Genomic DNA, 13527 nt, shown 5'->3' on the forward strand with positions numbered 1-13527 from the left:
ATATAAATTTCTATGGACTTTTCTTAATCCATGGAGATACCAGAGACATTTTTCTGCCAGTCCAAAATTTGGAAGTCTTGAGAGGTTCCATGTTGGCTCACTCCAGCAAATTTCCAGTAAGCTTTAAGTAAACACTTCTACAAACACTTTTTTTCCCTATCACCCAGGAACTACTTTTTCTAAGGACTTTTGCTTTACTGAACTCTAAGTGACTCTGCATCTCTCTCCTAACAACCACTCCCTCCTTTCGACATCTATCAGCAAAAGATCTGGGTCCCAGAACACTGACAAGATGCCTTTAGTCCCACAGCAGCAAAGCCACCTAGTGCAAATGACAGCAGTTCACATATTTTGTAGCTGTGAGAAGGAGAAATACAAAATACAAGCTGGATCCAGAACACTGAGCAGACAGAAAGGCATCAAATCTTCCTAAGTGGGCTTCCTAATCGAACATGGATGCATTGGATTGTGTTCAAGTCAACCCACCCATTATCTGCTTATTCTCTAATGCATGTCTATCTCCTTGTAAAATTTGCACAAAGCTGCTTCTTTCCTTGGTGCCTTTCATACTCTCAGTTACATAAAATTGCCTGCTACAGAAACACCGTTTTGCTGAGTACCCTTTAAATTCAGATTTCTTCTCAGTCTGCCTTGTGTCCCTCTCCCTTTACAACTGCTCCTCTGTAAGACTTATCCCAGACACTCATTTTTATTATGATTTTTATTAGCATCTCTGCTAATCAGACAACTATCTACTAAGTAGATTTCATGAGCCCAGCCTAGTGCCACATACAGTGTAGAACATAAAAATATCTTAATAATCGCTGTTCTTAGAGAATCTGGAATCTGGCTGGGGAGACAAAAACAAATATGCATGAAAAGTCAAACAACATGGAGCAATAAAAGAGATAACACAAAGTACAAGATTCTTTGTAACTGCTAGAGGTTAGAAGACCTCACAGTTGGTTGGGGTGATCTATTTCCTTTCCCAATCTTTCTACGGTCACTCCCCAGCATATCTTCAAACAAGACAATAATTTTCTGGGTGTTTACTATACTATTGAGAATGTGAGGATCCCTCTGCCCTCAAAGAGAGATAAAATGCAAATACAAAGAGCTAATATATAAAGCTAGTAAAGATAGTAAGTGGTGAGAGAGGCTGAAAGTACACAAAATATAATACTATTGTGCTCTTTATGGCTTTCAAGGAAAGATACTTCCACAACAATTAAAAATGATGGAGATGATGGAATCACAGGGACTGCAATGGGAGCCTGTTCTGATTCTCTATTGCTGCATAAAAACTACCCTAAAACAGTGGCTTAAAACACCTCATCCTCTATGACTTCTACACATGACTTAGACTTTTCTCAGCATGGTGGTCTCAGGATGTTCAGAGTTCTTTCATGGCGACTTAGGGATCTATAAGACCAATATAGAAGTGATCAGTGCTCTTAAAGACAAAGTCCAGAACTGGTATAACAATACTTTTATCATACTCTATTGAGTCCAAAGACATCACAGTTCAGCATGGATTCAAGTGAAGGGCAAATAAACCCTTTATGGGACAGGTGTAAAGAATCTGCAGTCATCTTTAATCCACCACAGAGTATATGAGATAATAGGATAGCTCTGCATGGAGTATAAAAAGATATTTATTTTTGGAAATCTTCAATTAATGTGATTTTTTTATATTCTAAACTCAAGGGAAAAAGGCATACTAAGAAAAAAAAGTCCTCTGTTTCATACTGCTTGTTCTTAAAAATATGAAAAATATTTTTCATGGCAGGTAATGATTGCCCTGGTTTAAACTGTTCCTGAAGAACTTTTTTATGCTTTCATCTCATTTCTTGGTAGGAGTCTTGAACTGTTTTAGACAAAACAGGCAGTCTTGTTTTGCACATTTATGGAAAAAAAGAGGATCCCAAATGCCAGATGAAACAAGAACTTAGTCAGACCAGACTTTGTTAATAGCAGAACTGGAGCAACTGACTGAAGAGAGAAACTAGAGAGAGCTTCTAGGGAAGAGAAGGAAGTTGAGAAGCTCTGGAACAATGAAAAGTATAAGTAAATAGCAGGCCATGAAAGTTGGATCATTCAGCAACAGGGAGCAAGCCTCATCACAGTGACAAAGGTTTGTGGATCAGACTCTCATCTCCAGGGACCCTGGCTCTGAAGATTTATAATACACAAGAGAAAAGAAAGAAAGAAACCTTGGAACACCAGAAATGTACTCCATGGTCATACCAATGACCGTTGTAAGAAATAGTTAAAATCCAGATGTATGTGGAAGGTCCAGCTAAGGTAATTTCCTAAGGGTTTACATACGAGGTAACAGAAAAAGAGAGGAGTCAAAGGTGACATCAACATTTTTACATGAACAACTGGAAAAGGTATAGGTGGAGCAGGTTTTCAGGAAAAGTCAGGAGCTCAATTAATAATATTCAAAGCTTGACTTGCCTATTAACATCCAGTAGAGATTGTATAAAGTCAGCTGAACATCAGAGTCTGGAGCTCAGGAAAGAAAAGCAACCTAGGGACGAAAATTAGGGGGGCGGGGGGGGGCCATCAGAAAAAACCTCCAAAGAGTTAGGAGATAAATATTACCAGATATAAAGAAAGCTGCCAGGAAGATATAAAAATTCTAAATTTTCATGTACCTAAAAAACTGTCATCAAAAATATATAACGCAAAAATTGACAAAACTAAAAGTAGTAGTATAGAAATCCAAAATCATAGTTGGAGATTTTAATGCGCTTCTCCCAGTAGTGATAGGAAAAGAAAGCAAAAAAAAAATCAGTAGGCATACAGAAGTATTTGAATAATATACTAACAAATTTGATCTACTTGGCATCTAACAAGGAGAGGACTAAGTGAAATTATACATACATACATACACACACACACACACACACACACACACACACACACACACACATATGTTACATAAAGGTAATCATTAGCTCTGAAAATATAAATTTGCCTAAATATCGAACAGGGGATTAGCAATGGTAAGTAACCAATATTAATTCTAGGATTTGAGGGGCACTTGAATATGTGGTCTTACTGGAGCACGAGAACTGGGGCAACAGGTAGAAGCAGGATCCTCAGCAGATCTGTCCAATGACAGCTGGACTCAGAGGAGCTATTGCCTGAGGCAGAGGAGGGATGAGAAATGCTCTAACTTTATTCTTCCTCCCCACTCCAATCTCCCACCAGCACTATTTGAAAGCTGATTGACAAGGTGGTACCTGGGAAATGGAACCTGAAGAGGCCATCCCTCCTGCAATACAGAACAGAGCACAGAGAAGGGCACAGAACTGATGTGAGAAAAACCAGGCAAATAACTGGCGTATCATATCCAATGCTTTGTACTTCATCGAAAGGGCAACGAGGAATCATTAAAGAGTTTTAAGTAGGAAGTCACACTTTGATTGGCATTTTAAAAATATCACCCAATTTGCAGTGTAAAGATTGCATTGGAGAGAGAGAGAGAGATGATCGTAATGGTTTATTTTATGTGTCAACTTGACTGGTCCATGGGATGCTCATGTAGCTAGTAAAACATTATTTCTGGCTGTCTGTAAGAGTGTTTCCAAAAGAGATTAACATTTGAATCAGTAGACTGAGCAAAGAAGATTCACCCTCCCCAATGTGGATGGGCAACATCCAATCATTTGAGGACCTGAACTGAACAAAAAGGCAGAAAAAAGGCAAATGTGCTTGCTTTCTTCTTGAAATGGAATATCTGTCTTCTCCTGGCCTCTGACATTGGAGTTCCTGGTTCCTGAACCTTCAGACTCTGAGAGTTAGACCAGTGGCCTCCCTGGTTCTTAGGCCTTTCTTAGGCCTTTGGACTCAGAATAAATTATACCACTAGCTTGTAAATGGCATATCGTAGGACTTCTCAGCCTCCATAATCACATGAGCCAAATCACAAAATAAATCTCTTCTGATATATTTCTATATATCCTATTGACTTTGTTTCTCTGGAGAGACCTGACTAATATAATGGTCATGAGAAAAATAGCTTTGAGATTATTGCCTTTGTCTAGATGGAGATTATGGTGGCAGAAGAACGGACTGATTTGAAACATATGTAAAAGTTAGGCTTCTGAGAATAACAAAGTGATTCCAAGTGAGGGAGAAGAAGTCAAGAATGACTCTCAGGATTTTATCTTTCACAAGGGAAAAAGGAAGGGTCATCTGCTAAGATGGGAAAAACAAAAGGAGGAACATATTTATAAGGAAGATGATAAATTCAGATTTGATACTTGCAAGTCATCAAAATAGTGAGGTCTGAGGGACAATTGATCATCTGGACCTGGAGTTCAGAAGTAGAATCTACATTCAGAAGCAGTTAGCATATACCTAGTATGTGAAACCAAAGGAGTAGGTAAGACCACTGGAAAGATCATGTATAGTCATAAGGGGTCTGAATTTGGAGAAACTCCAATATTTAAAGAAGAAAGGAGAAAGAAAATCAGGAAGAAGTCAAAGAAGATCCCTGAAGAAATCAAAAAGAATGTGATACCAAGAACGAGTGTCTCAGAAAGGAAGAGTGTTTTACATGTGAAATATAATTGAGAAATCAAGAAGGTTAGAACTAAGATGTGAACTTGGTGACTATTGTTCCTCTAGGGGTTGAGAAGAAACTGGGTTGGGTTGTGAGATGAGGAAATAGTGACAAGTGTGGACAACTAAGTATAAGAAGTTTGACTGGGAAAGGGAAATGACAAATAGGGCAGCAGTTAGGGGTGGGTTTCATTGGAAAACAGGAAGCATTATAAATTTTTTAGCAAGAGAATGAATGACACAATGAAAACAAGGTTTTGCGAATGCAATTTTCACGAGACTACGAGAACATATGGAGTAGCAAATATATATTCACACCCCCAAGTTTCATTGCTCCGAGTGCCCACTGCTTTGACTTATAGGAAAGGCAAACATTAGAAGATTCTCCTTCCCCAAATATATCTAAGGGTCCCCAAGAATGCTGAAATGAATCCACCCTGTTCATCACTTGCTACCAGCCCTATCAGAAGCATTAGTTCATGGCCGACCTGCTGGCCCCAACAGGTCTAAGACGGTACCATTTAAATCTCCTTGCTCCACCAACTGATCTTGGCTGTTCTGAGGGCTGCAGTTACCAATAGTGCTTCCAGAAAAGCACCTAAGTCACTGGTTTACAGCCAGAAAGAATGGACTTCGGAATCCCCCAGGGACAGGGAACTGGTTAAATTGTCTATTTATGCTCATTTCCATATATATCTCTGCTAGTTCACCCAGGGAGAGATTCTCCCATAAAGTAAGAACAACTGCCTGTGTGTGTGTGTGTGTGTGTGTGTGTGTGTGTGTGTGTGAATAGCTGCCATTTATAAAGTATCTCCTGCGGGCCAGCAAGGTTATATAATACACGTATTTTTACATGGTAAGTTTTGCTTGTGTTAAAAGGAGGAGAATCACTTGGTGAATCCGTTAAGACCTATATAGGCTCTTATAATAGCTGCCATTTATAAAGTATTGTTAGCAAGTTTCAACTCATTTAATTCTCACAACTCTCTGAAGTAGGTATAATTATTATCATTTCTATATTACAGCTGAGAAAACTGAAACATGGAGAAGTGACATAACTTGACCAAGGTCACAAATCTAATATGAGAGGGGCAGGGTACATATACAGGCAAGTCTGGCCATATACACCATGTTCATAACCACTCCTCTTTACCACCACCTTGACTTTGTGCTGAGGGTGCTTCTACTACCTGCCAGACTCTTCTTCCCCTTACGGTGTGTTCTCTCACCCTTTTCTGAAATTTGGCCACAGATTCCACCCCAGTTCATCAGAAATACTTTTATAGCTGGTTTTATGGTGCGGAAGAAATGATCTGAATCCCTTGGTCCCATGCAAATTAGTGGGTAGTTATTCTACAGATAGACTACAGAAGAGTAGATGGTGATAGTTAAGCCCCAGAACAGCCAGGATGCAAGTATATTCAGGATTCAAGGCAGCCTGTTATCTGAGTTCTCCTACCATGAACACAAGGGCCAGGGCTCCGACTGAACCAAATTTCCTGGGAGCTGAACATTGATTGACCAAGGTGTGTAGGATGAATGGGAGTCTCCCTCCTCACTCATATAAGAAGGCAAAATACCCTGCTAATGGAGCAGGTAATTTGAGGTTCATAGTAATTGGGTTATGCCTACTTCTTCTCCTTATAGAGATATTTCAAGAACCAGGATCCATTCCCTGCCTAGCTATGGCTTAGAAAATCTTAAGAAGCTGTGGGCCAGGTCAACTTACAACTTAAAAAAGCTTCCCAGTCTGGACAACTTTGTGGCACTCATGGAGGCCAGCCTCACCTACCCCAGCCACTGCTGTGCCTTTGCAAACTGGAGACGGCAAATGTGAGTCTTTTCATGTCCACCCCTTCAGCCCACTTGGGATTTCCCCAATGCAGAACTTGGTCCGCAACTTCCACATATCTGTGGCATGAAGAGAATCCACTTGCAGGGAGATCTCCTTGACAAAAGCCCTTAGGCATATTCTAGACCAAAGCCTGGATACTACAGAGGGTGTCTAATTTCTTCGAAAATGGGCTCACAGGAGAGGGTTACCCACATGGCAGACCACCTACCAAATATGAAATGAGATAACATGAAAAATACCAAGCATAGGGCCTGACTCATAGCTGATTATTAATAAATATTTGTTCTCTTTTTCCTCTGCACCAAAATGGATTTATCCTTCACATCCCAAACTCTGCACTCCATTAATGTCCCGGGGACCATCAAAGTCACCTTTGGAGAGGAGAAGCATAAACACTACATGGATGCACACACCCCAATCGCTCAAAGCCTTTCATATCTACCTTTGAATCTTAGCAAGATTGGTGAGATTCAAAGACATCCTGATTAAAGAGGGTAATTAAAATAGAGCTAAGTCCCAACAGGTCACTGGTTATAAAGTTGAGATCATCATAGGATCTGGAGAGAGTGAAAAGGGAGTACTTTAGAAATTGCACATGTTCTAGACATTCGAAGGATCCACTAGAGGCAGAATTCATTGGATGTCAGGAGTCCTCAAAGCTCTCACCCTCCCCTGAACTGATACCATCTGTACCATGCAGTGCAGTCAATCAGATGATGCCTTGTCACCACTCATACAGCAGCTCAGCACTAATACAGCTTTCCTGCGATATCTCACTGTTTAACACAGCCTCCTCTGTTATTCAACCTTTAACATGCATTGACCTGCTCATGTAGACATGTCCCCCGCTCAAAAGCAAAATAAAATAACAAACAAAACATAACCTAAAAAGGTTTCAAAATAACCAGGAGTTCACACTCAGACCCATTTGAAACATTTGCAGAAATGAGAGCCACTTTTCAGAATTTTCATGCATCACTGAGAAATTCTCAAAAAGTGGGCCTTCCTCACAGATTAACTTAAGGGCCAGAGAATTTTCTTCCTGGTAACTAAAACTCTTAAGGGCTTGTGCTGAGGCAGGAGGCTTGCCTCTTTTGTGCTCCACACAAGAGTTACTCCAGCCAGGGCAAGAAATATACCAATTCACTGCCTAAACCCTGGAGCTGAATATCCCTTGGGAGAAATCTCAAAGGATGTTAAGATCACTGTAAGAGCTGCACATGGTGTACTGTCTGGCCCAGCGCCAACATCACAGGGGCTATATTATCTTACCATGTAGCTATGATTCCTCTGGTCTTGCTGCCCTCTGTAATGTAGATGTAGCCTCGGGGCTCTCCCAACCAGGAATCTCCAGGTCTGCTTTACATTATCCTGTGGCCTGAAGCCTTCCCTATTCCCCCTAGACCACTCGGCTCTCGCCCGCTAGATCTCTATGGTAACTTACCATCAGGGCCCGTCAAGTACAGCAAAGGAGAGGCCCACACCTCTCCTAAGACATGCCAAAAAAGAAAACTGCAGTGGATGTTTAGTCTTTATATTTAACAAGTTTACACACATAACACAAACCAAAACAGTTATGCTATTCAGACGATAATCACAGGATTTTTTAAATGGTATCATTTCATTGTATACCATAAGTGTGGTTTTGCAATGAGATTCGAGTTTAAAGTTGCATCATGAAATTGTCTGTCTAATTCTCATTTGGAAACAATGCCCAAAGTGTAAATGTTAGGCCCTTGTGACTGTGAGGTTTTGGCCAATGGCCCTCCTGGCCTCTCACCAAAAGACCTTGTTGACCACACCCCTCATTTGTCATTGAACCACTTATTTCCTTGTTGTGGCTCTATACGCAGCTTGCATGGTTATTTTGCTCATTTTATTACTTAACACTTCTTTTATTTAGGCCTTTTCTTCACAGCTAGATTTTTAAACTGATGCACCGTGTATGCATCTAAGTACCCACACAGGGTCTAGGCCCCAACATGAACTCAATAAACAAACACCATCATTTGCCTTCATATTGCTGATATTAGCGCAGTGCACACCTCCAGGCACTGTAATACTCTGCACCTTTATCTCATTTAACTCTCACAAAGGTAATAGTGCTGTTTTTATTCCCTTCTCACACAGACAGAAACCGAGACTCAATAAACCGAGAGACAATAAATAACCAACATCAGCCAAACTCAGCTCCATACCCTCTGGTCTGTCTCTCTCTAAAGCTGAGGCTCCAGGCCACTCCACAGTGTACTTTCCAAATAACTGTTCATTGGTTTATCAAGGTCTAAGAATACCTACCACCTTCTAAACTGACCCTAAACTTAATTCCCAACTCTTTATGATACCTAGGCTTTGCTAAGGGACTGCAGGGGCAAGAATTTATTTCCCTTGTTTCCATTTTTCTAATCTTATCTCAGAGACATACATTGTTTACCTTTTCCCATTCATATCATTGGGTCACTTCTGTTTCAGGAAAGGGAAGCACCAATATTTAAACTATGTTGGTAGTAATATCAAAAATGGGAGTCTTCACAGAAGCCAATACAAGCTCTGGGAAGGGAGGGCGGTCTTTAGATGGTTCAGTCAAATTTGTTCCAATGAACAGAATCGCAGTATGGAGGTGCTAGGTGACTTACTTTCTGTTCCTAGATTGAGCTGTCGCTAATCCAGTGACAGGGTTTAGGAGTCAGGAGTTAGATTAAGAACCACGGAGTGATTTTCTCGTCCCCTCTATGCCCATCTCTCAGCTTGCCTCACCTTTCTTGGAAGATCTCTGACTAAACCAAAAGATTTTCTATGCATTTTAATAACATGTACGTTAATTGTTTAGCCCCCTTGTTACAACCTGTGACTGATGTGAGAAGCCCTATCAGTCTCTGAAACAAAAGATGACATATCCTCCAGCAAAAAGAGAGAGTCCCTTAGGCCCAAAGAAAATTATTTCCTGGCAATTCAATTCACTTCTTGATGAGAGAAAAGCAGAGAAGGGTTCTCCCTAACGAACCCTTCTCATAGAGGTTGATGGGGAAAAGTTCAGTCCATGCGAGTTGGGACACACAGACAGCACTCATCCTTTAGTATCAAATGGTACCTTTACGCCTTCCACTCCCTCAGCCACTCTCTCCTGAGGGGTCTTTGAAGAGTTTTAACACTCACTTGCCCATTTTCATACAGGATTATGTTAAGGTTTAAGAGAAATGCAGTCACTTAACATTGCTGTGAGCTGGCCCCCTAGAGAGGAAGGGAGGAAGGGTGTGTGTGTGTGTATGTAAGAGAGAGACAGAGACAGAGACAGAGAGACAGAGAGAGAGACAGACAGAGAGAGACAGATTTTTTTTCCACCCAAAAAGAGACCTAGTGTGAAACATCCCATTCCTTTGATGTCTTTGCTTTTTTTTCCATCCAAAAAGAGATCTAGTGTGAAACATCCCATTCCTTTGATGTCTTTGCTTCAAAAAAGAACTATTACCTTCTCTGTCTCTACATGCACTATTCACCTGTCTGAATAGAATATTTATCATCTGGCTGTCATTCAAATCTCTTCTGAAAGTGCCTCTATTCCATTGACAAGGCCTCTTGTACAGTTGGGCTTAAAGGGAAAACTAAAACAGAAAAGTGAGCCCAAGAGCCAGCTCCCCAGGAGATGACTTACAATCTCGGAATAAATTAGGCCCCCTTGCAACCTGCATGTGCTCTTTTGGGCACTCACTAGAGAGCTGTTTATTATGAGAGAACCAGGCTTACCTATAGCCAAGCACATGCCTGAGGCCTATTATGGCCCCTGGAGAGTGAGATAATAAAGAACAGGGCCCTCAGTAACATTTCCAGCAAATTAGCAGACCTCCCAGTAGCCTTAGTACCAAAGAACCAGGGACAGGGGCTGTCTGGCAACTAACTAAAGACTTTGATCCTCCATTTATGTAGATAAAAGAATCAAATAAATTCTCATTTAAGTCAGAAAACTGTCCAGATCTTTCAGAAACTTGAGTACAGAGTAGAAGAATGGGGATAGATCTGCCTCAGGCATATTGAGAGGTGGGTGGAGGAGAGGGTGGAGTTGATAGCAGGTCTGTAAATTATTTGCACTTAATAGGAAAGGTTTAGCTAGTCCCAGGCGCCTTCCTCCCCACATTCAGGTTGTGGCCAGATGGTTTCCCCAGTGAGCCATCCAACTCTAGGAATATATACACAAGTCATTCTGTTTATTTACAGTCAGTAGCGTTAACCCTTAAGCTTAGCCTCAAGGGCAGACAAACTGGTAGAAAATAAAAACAACCTTAGGGAAAAAAAACCCATCATTTCTACTCTGTGCAAAGACAGTGATGTATTTGACATTCTGGATCTAGGACGTTGATTCTGTTCCTTTTTATATTTTTCTAGCTCTGAGCTTCATCCAATTTGCAACAAATCTATTTTAAGGCAAGAAGTTGATGTGACTCAGGATAGGGGTCAGAGTGTCTCTTTGGCAGAAGACGATGAATCCAGTTACACCAAAGGATTTGACATGATGTACAGTGAATTTGACTATGACTTATGCAATGAAGTGGTTGATGTGACTTGCTCCCCTAAGCCAGATGCATTCAATCCATGTGAAGATATCATGGGGTATGATATTCTCAGAATCTTGATATGGTTTATTAGCATCCTGGCCATCACTGGGAACATCATAGTGCTGGTGATTCTGATTACCAGCCAATACAAACTCACAGTCCCCCGGTTCCTTATGTGCAACCTGGCCTTTGCCGATCTCTGCATTGGAATCTATCTGCTGCTCATAGCATCCGTTGACATCCACACCAAAAGCCAGTACCACAACTATGCCATTGACTGGCAAACTGGACCAGGCTGTGATGCTGCTGGCTTTTTCACCGTTTTTGCCAGTGAGCTCTCAGTCTACACTCTGACAGCCATCACACTGGAAAGATGGCACACCATCACCCATGCCATGCAGCTGGAATGCAAGGTGCAGCTCCGCCATGCTACCAGTGTCATGCTGGTAGGCTGGCTTTTTGCTTTTGCAGTAGCCCTCTTCCCCATCTTTGGCATCAGCAGCTACATGAAGGTGAGCATCTGCCTGCCCATGGATATTGACAGCCCCTTGTCTCAGCTGTATGTTATGTCCCTCCTTGTGCTCAATGTCCTGGCTTTTGTGGTCATCTGTGGCTGCTACACTCACATCTACTTCACAGTGAGGAACCCAAACATTGCATCCTCTTCTAGTGACACCAAAATCGCCAAGCGCATGGCCATGCTCATCTTCACAGACTTCCTCTGCATGGCCCCCATCTCTTTCTTTGGCATCTCGGCCTCCCTCAAGGTGCCCCTTATCACTGTGTCCAAGTCAAAGATCCTCCTGGTCCTGTTCTACCCCATCAACTCCTGTGCAAACCCCTTTCTCTATGCCATCTTCACCAAGAACTTCCGCAGGGATTTCTTCATTCTGCTAAGCAAGTTTGGCTGTTATGAAATGCACGCCCAGACCTATAAGACAGAAACCTCATCCAACGCTCACAACTACCATTCAAGAAATGGCCACTGCTCTCCAGCTCCCAGGGTTACTAATGGCTCCAATTATACAATTGTCCCTCTAAGCCATTTAGCCCAGAACTAAAATACAACATGTAAATGTATCCAAGTGCTGAATGATAATTAAGTCTTGCCTTTGAAGAATACGCAATGGCATAACTGACAGAGTACCTCCACATACTTCATCTAATTTAATCTTCCTGGCATACCTATAAGGTAAATTGGTCAGGAACTATTAACTCCATGGGATGGATTAGAAAGCTGAAGTATTAATAAAAATATTAATAATTAAAATAATGCAATACTACATTACATTTCTTTTATACTTTATAATGTTCACAGTGCTTTTGTTTAGATCAACCCCAACTGATCTTTATAAAAGTACTATTAAATAGGCAGAACAAGACTTATTCTCACAGTTTTACAGATGAGGAAACCAAGACTCATGAGGTTAAGTGACTTATTCAAACTTGCTTGTCTTGTAAGAGGCAGAGCCAGGATTAGGTGTTCTGACTCCTAAAGAACTTCCAAGAAAAGCAGCACGATATATGTTCATTCACTCATTCATCCAGTCAACAAATATTTATTGAGCACCTACATGGTGACTTTGTCATGTGTCATCTTGGATAGGAGGAACCACATTTCCCAGAATTCCCTTATGTTTCCTGTTAGGATTCGCCACAGGGAAGATTCTTGGGAAAACAGGAAGGCAGAAGAAAAGCTGCAGCTATTTGTCATTCATTCCCTTTGCTAGGATTAGTCACTGGGAAGATACTTGGGAAGACAGGAGGGCAGAAGGAAAGTTGCAGCGACTTGTAATTCATTCCCTTTATTGCTGATCTGCATGGATTCAGCTCATTGCTATGAAGCAGCATCTGGGCCAGTAAGTGCTTCACCTTCCCCTGGATCTTCCTTTAGTTTCCCTGACTCCTGAGCCAGGTATATGTATTTAGTTCCATATGACGAACCCCAGCTTCTACAGAATACTTCTTTTATCTCCAATGTAAGAGTCAACAAGAACAGAAACAAGGGTCAGTTAGACTTCGTGCGGCTCCATCTCATGTTTGTGGCTTCCAGCATGCTCATGACCTTCCCTTTGTGACCCCTTGCCCTGTGGACTTCAAGCTCCAGCATCAGATATAAAGACAATATCCTTACAGAGACTGCTTAACCAATCCCCAAATTGTATAAGCTAATTCCCTGTAACAAATACCACATACATACCTATATGCATGCCTGACTGGTTCTGCTTTCCTAGTGAACCCTAAATGATAGAAGATGCTGTATAGCATCCATAGAGATGCTATATGGATGCATATGTTTTATAATGTTAAGAACATAGCAGCTTTGGAATTGGAGCTGAGATTTTCTTCTGACTCCATGACAAGCCAGGACTCTACCTCTCTACGCTAGGTTTCTTCTTCTGTAAACTATAGTTGGTTATAATACCAAACTACTGGGCTAATTGTAAGAAATGGATAAGAAAATGGGTGTACAGTGCCTAGTGCTGTAACTGGCTTGGTGAATATTAGTTTACTTTTCCCAGACCAATGCCTGAACTAGTGGTTAGT

General features: G+C 41.3%; 1 protein-coding gene across 2 annotated transcripts in view; it reads left to right on the top strand.

The window, feature by feature from the left end:
• FSHR (follicle stimulating hormone receptor) overlaps nucleotides 1-12614 on the top strand; it is a 154096-nt gene extending 141482 nt beyond the window's left edge. For both annotated transcript variants that reach the window (XM_006909605.1, XM_006909606.1), the window contains 2 exons: nucleotides 6223-6408; nucleotides 10811-12614. In XM_006909605.1, coding sequence (XP_006909667.1) covers nucleotides 6223-6408; nucleotides 10811-12041 — 1417 coding nt within the window. In that variant the 3' untranslated portion in view covers nucleotides 12042-12614. The remainder of the gene's footprint in view (nucleotides 1-6222; nucleotides 6409-10810) is intronic.
• Nucleotides 12615-13527: the final 913 nt, after the last annotated feature.

Source organism: Pteropus alecto, unplaced genomic scaffold (assembly GCF_000325575.1).
Source record: "Pteropus alecto unplaced genomic scaffold, ASM32557v1 scaffold131, whole genome shotgun sequence".
In the NCBI taxonomy this organism is placed as follows: domain Eukaryota; kingdom Metazoa; phylum Chordata; class Mammalia; order Chiroptera; family Pteropodidae; genus Pteropus; species Pteropus alecto.